The 17,847-nt window shown below is 31.1% G+C and overlaps 1 protein-coding gene across 4 annotated transcripts in view; it reads left to right on the forward strand.

The window, feature by feature from the left end:
• The window catches only part of TECRL (trans-2,3-enoyl-CoA reductase like), a 119,267-nt gene that overhangs the window by 35,665 nt on the left and 65,755 nt on the right, over positions 1-17,847 (forward strand). For all 4 annotated transcript variants that reach the window (XM_035293643.3, XM_002745801.7, XM_008993259.5 and 1 more), the window contains exon 2: positions 265-316. In XM_035293643.3, coding sequence (XP_035149534.1) covers positions 265-316 — 52 coding nt within the window. The remainder of the gene's footprint in view (positions 1-264; positions 317-17,847) is intronic.

Below are 17,847 nucleotides of genomic sequence, written 5' to 3' on the forward strand. Positions count from 1 at the left end.
ATTTTAGACAAAGAAAATTCAAAAATATATCTTAGGGGAAACAATTGATTAATTAATGTGATAACACTATTACTGTTGTATACAAATGTGATTCCAACTTTTCAAGTTTGTCAAAACAGTAATCTCTAAAAAGGTAAACAAAGAAGAAATTCCTATTGTGTAAGACTTTTATGATATATTTTAAAGGTTTTTTTTTCTTAAACAAATGGATAGAAAACAAGTGAACAGCTTTAAAAACTAATTCTATTGTCTTTTCCTTTTCAGGTGACACAATCATCTACTATTCATGATGTTAAGCAAAAGTTACACAAAACATGTAAGTTTTATGTATTATTTAGAATTTACAGTGTTTTATGTTCAAATAGGTTTAAATTTTTCTGTAAGTGCAATATATGATAGAGTGTATGGAAACCATAGTTTTTCATAGAGCTCAGAAACAATAGTTTGCTTAATATTTCTTGAGTGTAAATATTCTAACATTTAACTTTAATTGATCCTTTAATCTCTAGCATTTCCAATTTTTCTTCACAAAGTTGTTCTTAGTTTATATTTAAACTTTATTGTATTAGAAGAGAAAACTTTCTATATATTAAAGACATTAATATAAGTATTTATATTTAAGCAAAATATTAGGCAAATTTGTATTTCATGTATTTATACTCCTCAAGTATTATTCATATAGAAATTCTTCACACAATTCATTTAAATTATAGTGTTTAATTTTATTCATAGATGAATCTACCTCAACTACAAATCTATTATGATTTATTAAAAATATTTATATTTGATGTATTTCAATTAATATTTTTAGACCTTTTCCATGAAGTTTATCCCAGATGTTAAACATAAAATGTTGGTTGAGTGCAGTGGCTCTTGCCTGTAATCCCAGAACTTTGGAGGCTGAGCAGGCAGATCATCAGGTCAGGAGACCAAGACCAGCCCCGTCAAGATGGTGAACCCCATCTCTACTAAAATTACAAAAATTAGCTAGGTGTGGTGGTGTAATGCCAACTACTTGCGAAGCTGAGGCAGAGAATTGCTTGAACCTGGGAGGCAGAGGTTGCAGTGAGCTGAGATAGCACCACTGCCTTCCAGCCAGGGTGACAGAGTGAGTCTCCGTCTCAAAATAAAGTCTATAATACTGGCAAATATTGTTTTTACAAATTTTATTTTTGGAGCAGTTTTTGTTTCATAGAAAAAATTAAGTAGAAAGTACAGAGATTTCCCATATAACCATTTCCCCACACATACATAGCATCCCCAATTATAAACATCCCTCAACAGACAGTACATTTGTTGAAACTAATGAATACACTGGAAGATCATAATAACTAAAATTCCATCGTTTAAGGCTCTGAAACTGACCCAATAGTTCCATAGACAGTTATTTTTGTAAAATGTAGAAACTTACTCTTCTGTTCTTAAAGGTTGATGCTTCTATTTATTTTATCTGAGTTCTTTCCTTAGGAAAGGGTCCCTTAGCCCTCTCAAAAGTATCAAAGAACTAAAACTCACCAGATCACCACCTCCAAACAATGAGATGCTGGACCCCTCATTCATTATGACTGTGTCCGTTCCCCTACATAGTTCCTGTTTCCTTACGCAGTTATATTTCTTCCCTGCTATGTAAACCCCTGGTTTTAGTCATTCAGGGAGACAGATTTGAGACACCTCCTATCTCCTCAGCGGTACCACCTGATTAAAGCCTTCTTCTTTGCCAATACTTGTAGTCTCAGTCATTGGCTTTCTGAGCAATGAGCAGCAGGACCTTGACTGAACTCCTGAAATTTTGCTATCAGTTTACTGTTGGTGTTGTATATTCTATGATTTTTGGTGGGGAACGTTTATAATATTTTAGGTTTAGTTGAGCAATGATTATTTTGTGAAAATAATCACGAAACTCACAATTTAATGTAATAAATTAATAATACTTCACAGTAAATAAGGAGAGCTCTTATATTGCTTTATTTTAGGACAAACATGGAATAATTACTGAGTACTTTCTAAACCTATGGTATTATGCCCAACACAAAGACTATTTCAATATAGATAAAAAATGTGCCATGATTGCCAAAAGGTAGTCTTATTTGGAAGACAATACATTCATCTAAAAATGTAGAAATAAATTTCAAATAGTCAACAAACCTAAAATTTATAAACATTTGAGTAAAATCTAATTAAAATTTTTAATGAAACAGAAAGCCTATACAGGAAGGAATAAACTTATTTGAAGTATGCTTACTCAGTTTAAAATTATTGAGGAAAATGAGTTCTTATATTTTACCATAAAGTCATATAGAAATTGGTCATGCTGAAAAAAGCCAGGAAAGCATTACAGTAAGGGACAAAGAACAAAACCAAAAAGGTGTGTGTGTGTGTGTGAGTGTGTGTGGTGGATTGAGTTTCTAACTATTGCATTTTAGTTGTTAGCTGTATCTTTATAACAGTATTTTCTAAAACATTGAGGTTTTTATCAAACTCACATTTTTATTTAATCACAGTATCTATATGACCCATGTTACTCTGATTATCTTTATACGTATTTCTGGTGTTTTTCTACTTAAAATAAATTTATTTTAATAGTTATTTCTCTCTTAGTATAAAACATAAATCTCATTAAGCTAGTAATTGAATTACCACCTTTGAAAAGACTTAGTCCATTTCTGTCCAATAAAGTGACTCCAGAAAGTTTAGATTATAGTAGTAAGTAGGAAGACATTTGAAAATGACTTTTTAATAAAAAGTAGAAAAGTGTAAGAGATGATTGTATGTAAAACAATAATGACAAAATCTTATTTGTATTCCTGGAATATGAGTACATGAATCAAATTGGAATTTATGTGTAAAATAATGTGCAGTTACCCTGACAAAAAAGTATTATTTTTATAATAATTTATGTCAATGAATAGACAAACATAATAATTACTTGAAATCTTAAACTTTTAAAGCTACAAGTTTTGTATTTATATGGTTTAGACACTGCTTCTAATAATTAGAAAAGTGAAGTTAAAAAGCTTACAAAAAATCCTAGAAATGTCCTGTTGTAGAAGTGGATAGCTAACAATATGACAAGAGTATAGTTAGTTTTAATAGTACATATAGACGAGAATTATCAACAGCCATTATTTTACTTTCCTTTGTAAGTACTAATCTTTAACAGCTTTACTTAAATTGTGACTTTTTTCACTTTTTCAAAATTATCTTTATTTTGACATTATATTGATCATTCAAAATACAAAAATAATATTTATTTCAGCATTTTCACATTTATCAAAGTATATTTTAAAATTTTATTGATCTTTAGGTTTTACAAATTGAAAACACACAAAAACATCTTTTTTTGCTACATCACATTATAGAGAGTATTTAAAAAATGTATTTGCTAATTTTTGAAAGACATTGAAAAATATTGCTAATCCTGAAAATCTGTGAACATAAGGACAGCAGTAAAAAGGAAATTCTGTGTTCATGGCCTTACGGTCTTACTTTTTTAGTATATTTTAAAACTAGACAACACTGGATACTTATTCAAGTACATAAATATATACCAAAAAATTAGTCATATACATAGAAAGCCACATTTGTCAGGTTTTTAAAAACTTTACTTTTTGACACCAAATTATTTTTTATGACATATATGACATTGTTTGTCCTCAGGCCCTGAAGATATAATAGGAATTTAATCTCAGTAGTTAAAAAAAGAAATCTTATCAGAAGACATTGTTTCCTGAAGGCAGACTTTTTGTTACATGTCTTTTATCTCTATCTTTTATTCTCTTACGTATTTTGATTAATCCTGATATTTTCTCTTCCTATGATTTCTCTGACTTGTCAGCATTACATTTTTCCTTGTTTTATTTTAGAACTTTTTTTTTTTACTGTAATCTGTCTTTTCTGTACAATGACAATCTTAATGCTATTTCAAGGTTTATAATTTTTAAATTCTGCTTTGTTATAAGAATAATATCTTAGGTTACCCTAGTGATGTCACAGCAATCAGACTGGTGAAGAACTAGAAGGAGAGAAAACCACTATTCATGTTAGCTGCTGAAACAAGGAGAGAGCAATGTTTTTCATGAAATAGAAGCATATAAAACTATCAATTAGATCTATGCATACACAGAAAAATAGTTTCACCCATTTATTATGCTTTTCTCATTTAATGCAGCAAAAATACATGAGTTTTCCCCAGCTGTAAATCCTTAACTGGTCTTTCTTTATCTTGATCCATTTATTTCTTAACACTTGTAATTATTGTTCTTGTTTGCATCTTCAATTCTCCTCTAGAGAGCTTCAGAAATCTTCACGCTAATGCTCTTTATATCATACCATATTCATGTTCATCTTCTCAGAAGTATTCCACAGAGGAATTGTACATTCTTTTAAAAACCTAGCTGAAAAACAAATAAAAAAAAATATTAGTCCCAGTGACACTCTGACTAAAACTTCATGAATATTTTTCTAGTATTTTAAGAGATTTTTAAAAATTTCTGTGTGTCATTATTACTTATTCTGGCACAGTAATGCCACTCTATTTCATGCTACCTGAGTCAACAAATAATGAAATTTTCTATTGGGATACAATATGACTTTATTAGAACATGTTTAAAAACAAAATTTTGGCTGGGCATCGTGGTTCACACCCATAATCCCAGCAGTTTGAGAAGGCAGGTGGAACATGAGGTCAGGAGTTCAAGACCGGCCTGATCAACATGGTAGAACCCTGTCTCTATTAAAAATTTAAAAAATAGCTGGCTGTGGTGGTGCATGCCTGTAATCCCAGCTACACAGGAGGCTGAGGCAGAAGAATCACTTGAACTCGGAAGGCAGAAATTGTAGTCAGCTGAGATCATGCCACTGCACTCCAGTCTAGGCAATAGAGTGAGACTCCAACTCAAAACAAACAAAAACCCAAAATTGTAACAAATTACACTCAAAAATATAATTGGCTGTTATTAGCTATTCATAAAATGGGTAGTATCTTATCTAAGTAAGATGTAAGTAGAAAAGAGCTTCAATAAGCATGGCAGAACAATTGGTTTTATAAAGTGGGCTAGCTGGAGCAGGAATGAGAAAAATGTTTCTGCCTAAAAAAAAGTGAAAAATTTCTATAGTCTGGGTTTCCAAAGAAAATGCGATGAATGTGATATCTTGCATTAATAAAATAAAATATATATGTATGTAAATACTTTGAAGAATTGATAAAGCAAAGCTCTGCTTAATATATTCTTTAGGAACTGCAGCCACTCCTTGCTGTAAGCCAGGAAATCTCTAACAGACATTAGAAAATACCTGTATAAAGGTAGTATTTTGTATAAAAACAGTTTGTAAAATTATTTTAATTATTTATTATCATTATAATTATTTGGTTTTGAATAATTGTAATTGTGATTGTTTTATAATTTAGTTATAATTGATTGTAATGACAAGTTCATTGTATTTTACTATTTAATTATATTTATAATTTACAATTTAAATTATGATATAGTGAATTTAATTGTAATTATTTATTATTATTATTGGTTTTGTAGTTAAAAGTGATTTGTTTTCACAAGATAAGATGCCCTAAATAGTACTCCAATTAGCATATACAATCTCTACAGAGAAACTAGTCATTCATTACTTATAATAGATGATCATTTCTGTGATTATTCAATGTGGGTAAACAACAAAATTACAATGAAAACTGTGAGATATAACAAGGTTTCTCTTCAAACAGCCTGCTCAACCTTTAATTCTTTAATTACCAGTACTGCGCTGCCCCCCTTTTCTTCTCCTTTTCTTCTTTCTGACTCTATTAGATGCCCAGGCATGCCCCAATACCAGTTGCATTATCAACACCAGCTCACATTCCTTTTCTTACTTGGAAAAAAACTGACTCTCATTCACCACAGACGACCAATTTCTCCTTTTCCCCCTGTCTCATCACACGTCCACCTTATCTAAAAAAAAAATTTAAATGTTTTGCCAGTTGGATCTGGTTTAGATTATACTGTCCAACCCCAGCCAATGGGGAAAGGACTCAGGGGCAGGACTCTTCTCTGTTCAGGGTGCTCTGGTGACAACCAGCCATACCGGAGGCGTGCTACTGCGCAGAAGTAAATTTAATTTAGCAAAAAATTATTTGTCTGAGTATTTGTTTTTCCTTATGACTCCTAGCCTTATTTCTAATAAAACCATAGTTTTAAAGTTGGGTGAAAAAAATAGTGTGGAAAATTATTGAATGATATTCAATCTTCACGCAGTTGCAAACTATGCCCTTCATTAAATATGTTCAAAATCATATCAAAACATATTTTCTAATTTTTGTTAAAGCTTATACAAAATGTACCGTATGAATTGTGTGATATTTTAATTTAGATTAGCATATTACCAAGTACCTGATTAATAGTTTTCTTTCTGGTAATTCATCATAAATATTGTGGATCCTTACTTGAGATAAAAGTTTTCTTACCTTTTTTGACAATTTTTAAGTAGTAAATACTTTTTAGCGTTTCTAGATTTCTTCCTATATTATCAAAATCTTTCAAGATGACTAAAGATTAGAGGAACTCATCAGAAATAATACCGTTATAAAATTAGGATGATATTACATTGAATTCTTCTACTCACTGATTTTGCGTTGACTAGTAACATATTGTCAAATTGATAAAAATATTAGCATTTAAGATAACTAGAAACAATAATGAAAAGGTAAAGATATAAAAAAATTCTGATTATGAAATCTGTCTTGTTATTGCTCTTCTTTCTTTTCTCAAATCTAAATGTCTCTGAAAAATTATTAGCCTCCTGTGCTTTTCAAATATTATCTCTCAGAAACATAACCCTCTTAGCTTTCAGTAGCATTCTTAGCCTAGTGAAATCTATTTTTTATTGGAGAATCTATTTCTAAAACCTACAAAGTTTATCTTTAAAATACTGTCTCCTAATACTTAACATTTATATTTCTTCTTTGTATAAATTTCTCTTTGTCAAGTTTCTTGTTTTCTACCAATGCTGTAGCATGATTCTTTCTTGGTTTCTTTAAACTACCATTAAAACATTGTTCTTTAAGTTTAAATTGTCTGTTATGCAAAGTATTCCAATACTTTTCTCCATATTTGTTCACACCCTTTTTTATATCAGTAAGATTTGTCTTTCTCTGTTTAAAAACCCTCATTTAATTACCAAGGCATATATGTCTTTTGCTCTCTATGAGAATTTTCTTCACTCCTTCAATCTATACTCTCATTTTCTTCTATATAATTTAAAAATTATAGTTAATTTCAAGGTGCAGCACTCGTCAAATACAATGTCTTATAATATTACAACTCTTTTGCATTAGCATTTATAATAATAATAAAAACAATTAACTTTTTTCAAAATTTATTATGGACCAGGAACCTAAAATATTTCTATTGTAGCATAGTTTTAAAATAATTATGACAATACTATGATTATTTAAGTACAATTATAATTTTTATGTTTCAGATAAAAGTCTTTAACGAAATATTTTGTAACTTGTCCTAGGTCACACAGCTAATAAATGACAAAGCTGGAATTTAAACTCAGGCAGCATGACTTTGTACCCTGTACTCTAACCACGATCCATCATTCCCTAAATTTTCCTGAAAATTTCTCATTAATTTCTTCACAAAGAAGTCCCTGTAGTACCCAGTTATTTTACTTAAGAAAGGTTATTATTAATCCTCATTTTCATATAGGAAGTTACAAAGTTTGTTTTATAAATTATGTAATGAATAATAACACAGTAAATCTGAAGATAGTTCACAATTCGTTACAATAACTGAAATTCCTGTGTAAACTCACATGACAGTGTAAAAAAAAGCTAAATTATTAATAAAAACAACAGTTAATATGAATATAGAAGAAGAGTGTAAATATGGCTTAAAATTACTAAAGAGATATTCTCCTGTGAGATTGTTCTAAAAATAGTAATATATAAATTTAAGTGATTAACAGCTGAAGTGTAATTTGTACACTGACTCTGTGTCATAAAACTTTCTTAACAAAAAAAGCAAAATTGTTTTGCCAATGACTTATTTGTTATCTATTAATTGAAAACACCCTTAAAAAAGTTTTTGTGATGTTTATTATCCATCTGACTACTTGTCTAAGCAGTCTCCAGAAAGAATCATGGGGAACAAAGCAAAGGAAGAAACAATGAAATTAGCAGGAAAAATTGTAGTTTCAGCCACACACACACAAAAAGGGAATATAATTTATTGTGACAGTTGGAATGCTAATAAATCTTTGCCAAAAGGCTGAGGGATATAAACAACGCTAAACTTTGAAAGGTTCAAGGATAGTAACTCAGGACAAAGATAGCAGAGCAGGAGGATTTATCACATATAGTAGAAAATAATGAGTGTTTTCTGGGCAATTTGGAAGCAGCCCCCTGGACAAGGCTGTGGAATTCCCTGAACTCACAACAACAACAAAAGAAGCCAGAAAAATGATAAATGCAACCAATGAAAAAAGTGGCAGAATGCTTTAAAAAAATAAAAAGTCTTCTACTGCTAATTCAAAAAGTAGCTAAGATTCTCTCTCTCTCATGTGTTGGGTTAAAAAACAATTGTGAGCCTAGTCAACATTTTAGATGACCAGATGGGGTAGGTTGCCATATTACTCATATTCATTTTTTGGTAACAGATATGGGTACATTTTATGAAAGCTATATGCCCTAAGTGGTCATTCTAAGGACCTTCTAGGGACTTTAGTCAGAAATGTGCAATAAGCCCTTTTATTATTGGACAGCAATATCACCAGCTTTTTCATAGTATATGTAGCTTTCAAGACTGAGATGTGTTGACAAAACCTGTTAGTGTTGATGCCCTGTTTATGGAGGAATTTCTAACAAATGTGCCCACTGGAGACCAAGAAACTGAATTATGAATTCCCTTCCCAGAGTTGAGCATAACAAAAGTACAAATCAATATTCTCCATGGACTTGGATATATGTTTCAGCAAAAGTGAAAGCGTTTTTATGAATCATATTTCACCAATGTACTACCAAACACATTTTCAAAATTTCTACTTTGTATTTAGCGCACTGCATATGTTTTATGACAATTTTTTTTATCATATATGTTATTCTTCAACGTTAGACAAAAGATCATTATAATTTTGACGGTCATTATTATTTAGTAACAAAAACTTTCTTATTTAGCATTAAAATTGACTTTTCAGTGTGACTGCATGAAAGTGCTGGTCAAGTTTATTTTGTGACATATTTAATATCCTTGGATATTCATATAAGTGTTGAAAATTTTATTTACGTATGGAATACACGATACTTTTGTGTTTCTATTTTGTATTGATGTTTCTTCCCACAAACATATACCAATTGAAAGACATCCTGGAATTTATTAATGATTACATTAGTTTTAAAATTATGAGAATTTTATTTTATTATTTTATTCAAGTTTTAGGTTCATGAGGTATATGTGCAGGTTTGTTACATGGGTAAATTGCCTATTTCTGGGGTTGTGTACAAATGATTTTATTACCCATGTTGTAAACATTGTGACAAATAGGTAGTTTTTTGACCCTCAACCTCCTCCAATCCTCCTACCCTCAAGTAGGCTCCAGTGTCTATTGTTACCCTCTGAGTTTCCATATATACTCAGTGCTTTGCTCCCACTTACATGTGAGAACATGCAGTATTTGGTTTTCTGTTCCTATGTTAATTTACATAGGATAATGGTCTGCAACACCATCTATGTTGATGCAAAGGATATGATTTTATTCCTTTTAGGGCTGCATAGTACTCCATAGTATATATGTACCATGTTTTCTTTAACCAGTTTACCATTAATGAGCTACTAAGTTGATTTCATAATTTTGCTATTGTGAATAGTGCTACAATTAACTTATGAGTACATGTGTCTCTTTGGTAGAATGATTTATATTCCTTTGGGTATATACACAGTAAGGATTGCTGGGCCAAATGATAGTTCTGTTTAAATTCGTTTAGAAATCTCAAACTGCAACTGAGCTAATTTACATCACCACCAACAGTGTATAAATACTCCCTTTTCTCTACAACCTTGCCAACCTTTGTTATATTCTGACTTTTTCATAACCATTTTAACTGGTGTGATATTGTAATTCATTTTGGTTTTGATTTGTGTTTCTCCAATGATTAGTGACACTGAGCTTTTTTTCAGATGCATGTATATTATCTTTTGCATGTCTATTCATGTTCTTTTCTCATTTTTAATGGAGTTTTTTGTTATATGCTTCTTCAATTGCTTAAGTTCCTGCTAGAAACTTTATACTAGACTTTTGTCAGATCTATAGTTTGCAAATAGTTTCTCTCATTCTTTATGTTGTCTGTTCACTTTGTTTATAGTTTCTTTTGCTCTGGAGAAGTGTTTTTGTTTAATTAAATCCCACTTGTTAATTATTGCTTTTGTTGCAATTGCTTTTGACATCCTTGTCATAAAATATTTCCCAGTTCCTGGGTCTGGAATGGTATTACCTATCTTGTCTTCCAGGGTTTTTACAGTTTGGGTTTTGCATTTAAGTCTTTAATCCATCTTTACATTTAAGTATTTAATTCATCGAATCAAGTTGAATTTTGATTTTATCAAATCAAGTTGAAAGAAGGGTGTCCAATTTCAATCTTCAGCATATGGATAGCCAGTTATGTCAACACTGTTTATTGAATGGGGAGTCCTTTACTCCATTCCTGGTTATTGACAGGATTGTCATAGATCAGATGATAGTATTTACATGGCTTTTGTCTGGGCTCTCTATTCTGTTTCATTTATCTATGTGTCTGTTTTTGTACCAGTACCATACTGCTTTGATACTATGGCCTTATTGTATAGTTTAAGATCAGGTAATGCTATGCTTCCAGCTTTGTTGGTTTTGCTTAGTATTCCTTTGGCTGTTTGGTATATTCATTGGTTCTACATAAATTTTAGAGTAGTTTTTTTTTTTTCTAATTCTGTGAAAAAAAATGTCATGTGTAACTTGCCATGAATAACATTGAATCTGTACATTGCTTTGGGCAGTATGACCATTTTAACAATATTGGTTCTTTCTATACATGAGCATGTATTTTCTTTTTGTTTCTTTGTGTCATCTCTGATTTCTTTCAGCAATGTTTTGTAATTGTCATTGCAGACATCTACCTCTCTGATTAGCTGTATTCCTAGGTATTTATGCTTTTGTCTCTATTGTAAATGAGATTGCATTTTTGACTTGGTTCTATTTTAATATTACTGGTGTGTAGAAATGTTACTGATTTTTTACAATGATTTTGTATCCTAAAATTTGCTGAGGTGTTTTATTAATTCCAGAAACGTTTGAGCCCGGACTATGGCATTTTCTAGATACAGAATCATAACTTCTATGAAGTGAGATAGTTTGATCTTCTCTCTTCTTATTTTTCTTTACCTTGCCTAATTGCTCTGGCTAGGACTTCCAGTACTATGTTTAATAGGAGTGGTGAGGGTGGGTTTCCTTGTCTTGTTTTTGGTATCACATAGAACACTTCCAGATTTTGCCTGTTTAGTATGATGTTGGCTTTGGGTTCGTGAAAGATGGCTTTATTATTTTGAGATATGTTACTTTAATGAATAGTTTGTTGAGGGTTTTTAACATGAAGTGATATTGAATTTAATGAAAACCCTTTTGCATCCATTGAGATTATCATGCACATTTTGCTTTCAGTTCTGTTTATATGATGTATTGCATTCATGGATTTGTGTGAACCATCTATTATTCTGTTTTATTAAGTCAAATTTTGATGTGATGCTGGGTTTAGTTTGTTACTGTTTTGTTGATGATTTTTGAGTGATGCTGGGTTTAGTTTGTTACTGTTTTGTTGATGATTTTTTAATATGTCTTCATCACAGCTATTGGTCTCAGATTTTCTTTATTTGCTGTGTCTGTGCCAGATTTTGGCATCAGAATAATGTTGGTCTCACAAAGTGAGTCAGGGAGTCCTTCTTCCTCAGTGTAAGAAAAATAGTTTTATTAGCACTGGTACCAGTACTTTTGAAAGACTGATAAAGTTTGGCTGTGATTCTCTCTGGCTGGGGCTTTTTCTGGTTGGTAGTTTTTTATTGCTGATTCAGTATTGGAATTTATTATTGGTCTGTTCGGGATTTCAATTTCTTTCTTTGAATTTCAATCTTGGGAAGTTGTATGCTTCCAGGAATGTATCGATTTATTCTAGGTGTTCTAGTTTCTGTGCATATGGTATTTGTAATAGTCTCTAAGTTTCTTTCTGTATTTCTTTGGGGTAATGTCATCTATATTATTTTTGTTTGTGTTGTTTCGGAACTTCTTTCTTTTGTTCTTCATTAATCTAGGTAGCCATCTTTCAATTTTATTTATTATTTCAAAAATAAACTTTTGGTTTTGTTGATCTTTTATGTCCTGTTGACGTTCCTAGAGATATTGGGAAAAATTTTGTGGACAGAATCCTCAAACATGGTTTTCACCCCATCTCTTTCAGGGATTCCAATAAGTTATAGGTTTGGTCTCTTTACATAATCTCACATTTCTGAGGTTTTGCTCATATTTAAAAATACTTTTTTCTTTATTTTTTCTGCTTCTGTTAATTTAAAGAAGCAGTCTTCAAGCTCTGAGATTCTTTTCTCAGCTTGGTCAATTATGTTATGAATGCTTTCCATTGCATTTTGAAATTTCTGTAGCCAACATTTTATTTCCAGAAATTTTGTTTGTTATTTTCTTAAAATGGCTATGTCATATTTTAACACATGGACCATTTTAGTTTTTCTTGGATTGGATTTTCACCTTCCACTACATCTTGATGAGCCTCCTTTCTATCCATATTCTGAATTCTATGTCTGTGTTTTTAGTCATTTCAGCCTAGTTAAGAACCATTGCTGGGGAGTTAGTGCAGGTTTTTGTGGTATGAAGTCATTCTGGTTTTTGAAGTTGCCAGAGTTATTGCACTTGCTCTTTCTCATCTGTGTGGGCTAAAGTTTTCTTAATCTTTGAAATTGTCTCTCAGATAGGGATTTTTGCTTTTGTATTCTTTGGTGACCTTGAGGGTTTGGCTATGGAATAAATCTGGTTTGGTCTATTGGTTTTCTTTGTGAATGCTTTTAGACAGTGCAGGTTCCGCTCAGCACTCCTGGGCTGCATGCTTTAACTGGGGGGCTGGATCCACGCCTGCAGCTTTGTTCTTTGACCTCTTATTGTTAAGTGCATGCTGTGCTGGAGGGGCCAAGATGTTCTCAGTCCTCTGGCAACAACACTACAATGGGTGCCGCATGCAAAATTTTTCAGTAGAGTAGAAGTGGGCCGTTGCACATTTAGGTTCGTGATGGCAGAAGGACCATGCCTATGGGCATACCTGTGGATATATGCACATGTGTACACTGATTGGATGATGATGAGTTCATCAAGTGGGTGTTCTGTGGGACTGTGTGTGGATCAGTAAAGTGGTAGGTAGAAGGCTGCAGGTGAGTGTGCACTCGTGGAATAGTGCTGTGGATGAGTGCATGCTGGCAGAGGTCCGTCTGCAAAAGCACTCTGACAATAGTCAGGGTTGTCTGGTGAAAACTACGGCAGTGACCACTGACAAACTGAGGCTTTGCTGCAAGTGAGTGCAGTCAGGCTGAGACCCTGGGAGAGGCTGACAGATAGAGGAATGCTTAGATTAGACTGGCCCTGTCACATGGACAAGGAAACCCAGCTCTGTCCAGTCCAGCAGCTAACAAAGGATAAAGCCACCTATTGGAGTATGTTGATGGGTGCCCATGGCTTTGCTCCACTGTGCCTGTTTCCTCACCAAACCTTCTGTGCCCTATGCAGGCTGGTGTTCTGTCTCTGCTAGTTCTCCACTAGTTCTACCTGCCAACTCAGATATCCATGGGGATTATACAGACTCTCTCTGCTAGGATTCCATAAGTCCATGGTGAGAGTGGGCCATTACACATCTATCACACTCACTCCTTTCCCAGGAGCCATTTGGGGCCAGGAATGAGCCCGAAGCTTGGCCGCCCATGAAGGGTTCCCGGCTTTCTCCCCTTTAAACCCAGAATCTGTGTCCTCCGTCTGTCTACACTCAGTGCTTTCTTTCTGAAGATCTGTTTATAGTGTGCTGATCTACTTGATGGTCTGGTTTGTCTTGGTGAAAGAAGTTCTACTTGACTCCATCTAATCAGCCATCTTGGCTGTTCCCCACAATGTTATTTTAAATAAATGTTAGATAATGTTACTCTTTATACTCACAGATGTTCTCATGATTTTAAAGTTTGTCTCCATATTTTCATTTTACCTTTGATGAAGCATAATTCAAAATAGTTGAACAACTTAAATATATTAATGAAAAAAGCTGTCAAATATTAGAAAAATTGTGAAGAAATTATTACTCAACTTTAAAATTGCAGATAAATTAATGATTAATTTACCTAAAATTACTAGCTGAGATATAAAAACAAACTAAATGTGCATCTCCCACTGAATTTATCTCCCATCAACCCAGTATATTATTTAAAGCTGCAAACATATTGAGACAATACTATTTTGGGATGAATCCACATTTCAAATCTATCTAATGTAAGACACATTATTAGTCAAAAAGTGTACTAATACATAAGACTTTGAACACATGGTTTCTTATGATTTCTTGTCTTCTGTTTTGAAGTTTAGCTAATGATATATAGAAGAATGATATTGTGTTGTCTCTATGATTTTTGACTGTTCTACTAAAAGTTCTTCTAAGAACATCACTTAAATTTCTTACTTAAGCTTGTATTTTCTTTGTTTATATGCCTCCATATAAATTAACACATATACTACTCAGGCTGTATTTGGTATTGCAAATGATCCTATTTTCACTGCTACTACTTTAAAATACTAGTCAAATTTATATTGCTATATACTTAATGTCACCAGATACTAATATAAATAGTGAGAATTCTATTTACCTATGTGAAATATGATTGCAAAATTGTACATCAAACTCTTAGTAAGGGATAGTCATTTTGCCAGTCAAGATTCATGTAATAAAACTGTCTTAACTAATCATTCTTGAAGTGCATGAAATGTGATCCTGTCTATGAATGATTTTGTTTCTCATTATGGCACAGCATTAAAACTATGTACTGCTGTGCAATGTAAGTATTATTTTGATTCATCTTTTATGACATGGCAATGTTTCCAAGCCTGATATTCTGGATTTTTAAAAATAATTACCAACCATCTAGACAGTTGGGTCAACAATATTTGAATGTGAGCAACACACTACAAATGCACTATTTGAAAATATAGTCTATTTCTAACAGAATCATTTATTCTATCTGAATATGCAACAGTACAATGGCATTTAAAATTCAATGGGAGACAGATATCTTGACAGTGAGAAAAACCAGCCATCACATTCTAAGGAATTCTCTAAATAATAAAAATTTTAAAAAACATACCCACAAACACACACAGGAAATAAAAATATTGTTACTAAAAATCAAAGAAAGACTCTCAAATTTTAATAGATATGCATTTGTTTCTTTCAACAGCTGGTGGTTCTGATTTAATCACATGCATTAACAGGATTATGGAGCTAATGTATGAGGAGTAATATAAAAATGCTAAGCAATCTTTTTTCTCTTTTAAAAAAAATTAGAAAACCATAAAATACATTATGATGGATTTCTGCATAAAAATCTAAAAATAAATACATGAGCTTTTGAAATGCTTTATTAATACTTCATTATTGTAAAAAATTTTGTAAATTATTTGTCCTTATGGATATTCTCATCAATAGAGTTGATTTAAAATATCATTTATTTTTAATATATCCTAAAACAGGACATATTCAAAGTTATTTAGAGTTTGCCTGTGTTAAGTCTTCTGAAAATATACAGAATTTATTGTTAAGCTGTATGGTATCTAAATATTTTCTATTTTTCAAAAATAATATTCTGTCAATAGGTCTCATTTATAAAAACCATTTTTAAAATTCAATTTCTACATATTATGTTGGCAAGGCATCAGATTCAATACAATGAGATTATTTTTGCAAGATTATGATAGCATCAGTTTTCAGTATAATAAAGTAGACCAAATACATTTCCTGAAATACAAAACATTACAAAGAATAATATACTACATACTTGCTGCTAGCATTTTTATTAATATATGTCCCATCTATTCCGACAAACACAGTTTCACATATTTAACTCATTGTTCCCCGATACTTTTTTCTATCCACAAATTTCCTATATGTATTTCCACATAAATATATATTGATCCAAAGAATCAATATTACTGGAAATATACTTTTGCTTGATGTGCAGTATACATCCTATAGTTATAAATTCTAACTGCTTCCATAACAAAGTAATATAATGATCATTTATTTATATAACAATATTTGTTTAACATTTAAAGATATTAATTGAACATTTATTGTATATCATACATTAAAATATTCGCTAGGCTTATTTATCTTGTGAATTCTTCAGGTTTGTTAGAAAGATGCAAAATAAATGCTGTTATAAATAAGCTCATTTTAATTTTTAGCTGAATTTCTCTCCTAATTTACAGCCTAAAATGATAATTCAGAATGTCCTTTTTTTCTGGATAATATTGGATATCCACAGACCTAGTAATTTTTAATAATTGGTGAGCAGAAAAGAGACTTTATTTAGAATTAGATTCTATTTTGGATCACTAGTAAAAACATTTTTCCACACATTTAGTTTTTCTGGAAATCACATGTTCATGATCTTTATCAACATTCTTCTTCATTTTGATGCTTTCATTTCTCTTTCTAATCTATAATGTCTTTAGGAATTAATGTATAGGTCACAGATTCTTTCTTCCTCTATTTTTTTCTGAAAAAAATGAGTTTTAAACATTTAAATTTATCTGTTACATACTTTGTATTTTGTATGGCTTAAAGGTAATTATTTTCATAATCTAATTTTTAAAATGGAATTTGTGGTTGTAATTTGTAGTTTTATTTTCTACATAAACTTTCTGAATATATATAATTTATTTTGTCCTAAGGTATGAATAAAATTTCATCATTTTTATTATAATTTTTTATAGTTTTAAATTTTTATTATAATTATTATTGAATTTGCATGACAATTTTTTCAGATTAATTCATAGCATTTTCTTTGTTTTCAAAATAATGTCTGAATCTCAGAGAATTAATTCTACTTTAAATACTGTTTCCATCATCACTCATTTTGTAACATGATTTCTTCATTCTTTATTTGGTAATTATATTGTGATCAGATAACTTCTTGACATCTCTTCTACTTATTTTTCAGGATAAACTTGAAAACCAAACATTTTTAGGAATGTATCATTTTGTCAGTATTTTAATCCAAATATTTATATAACATACTTATATTTAATCTTTAATAGTTATGAAATATGATGCTGTATAGAATAATTATCTTTCCAGGACTTATTTTAATAAATATTATTTTTATGTATTGAAATGTTGTAATTTATTCTGATAATAAATTCACATTGAGAGAATTTTTAGTCATAATATTATTTAACTCATAGCAGGGTAGTATTATATGGCATTACATAAGTACTATGTGGATTTTAATATATAGGTTTCAATTATAGGATCTAGTGTATATGTATTTGTGTGTGAAATTACATGGTAGAACATTGTAATGAAATAAACATATAATTAAACCATTTATCTTTTCTACTATAGAGCTGAGAAAGTATAGAGATAATCTGGTTTCGGAGAAGTATCAAATGCATCTATGTGAGTTAATCTTCTCCCTCCAAGTTACTTTAGTGTACACGCATTGTTTTCGGAAACTCAATATCACATATATTTAAATATGTTTATAATTAACATTTTAAATTATTATAGCTATATTT

The sequence above is a fragment of the Callithrix jacchus genome, chromosome 3, assembly GCF_049354715.1.
Source record: "Callithrix jacchus isolate 240 chromosome 3, calJac240_pri, whole genome shotgun sequence".
Lineage (NCBI taxonomy): Eukaryota > Metazoa > Chordata > Mammalia > Primates > Cebidae > Callithrix > Callithrix jacchus.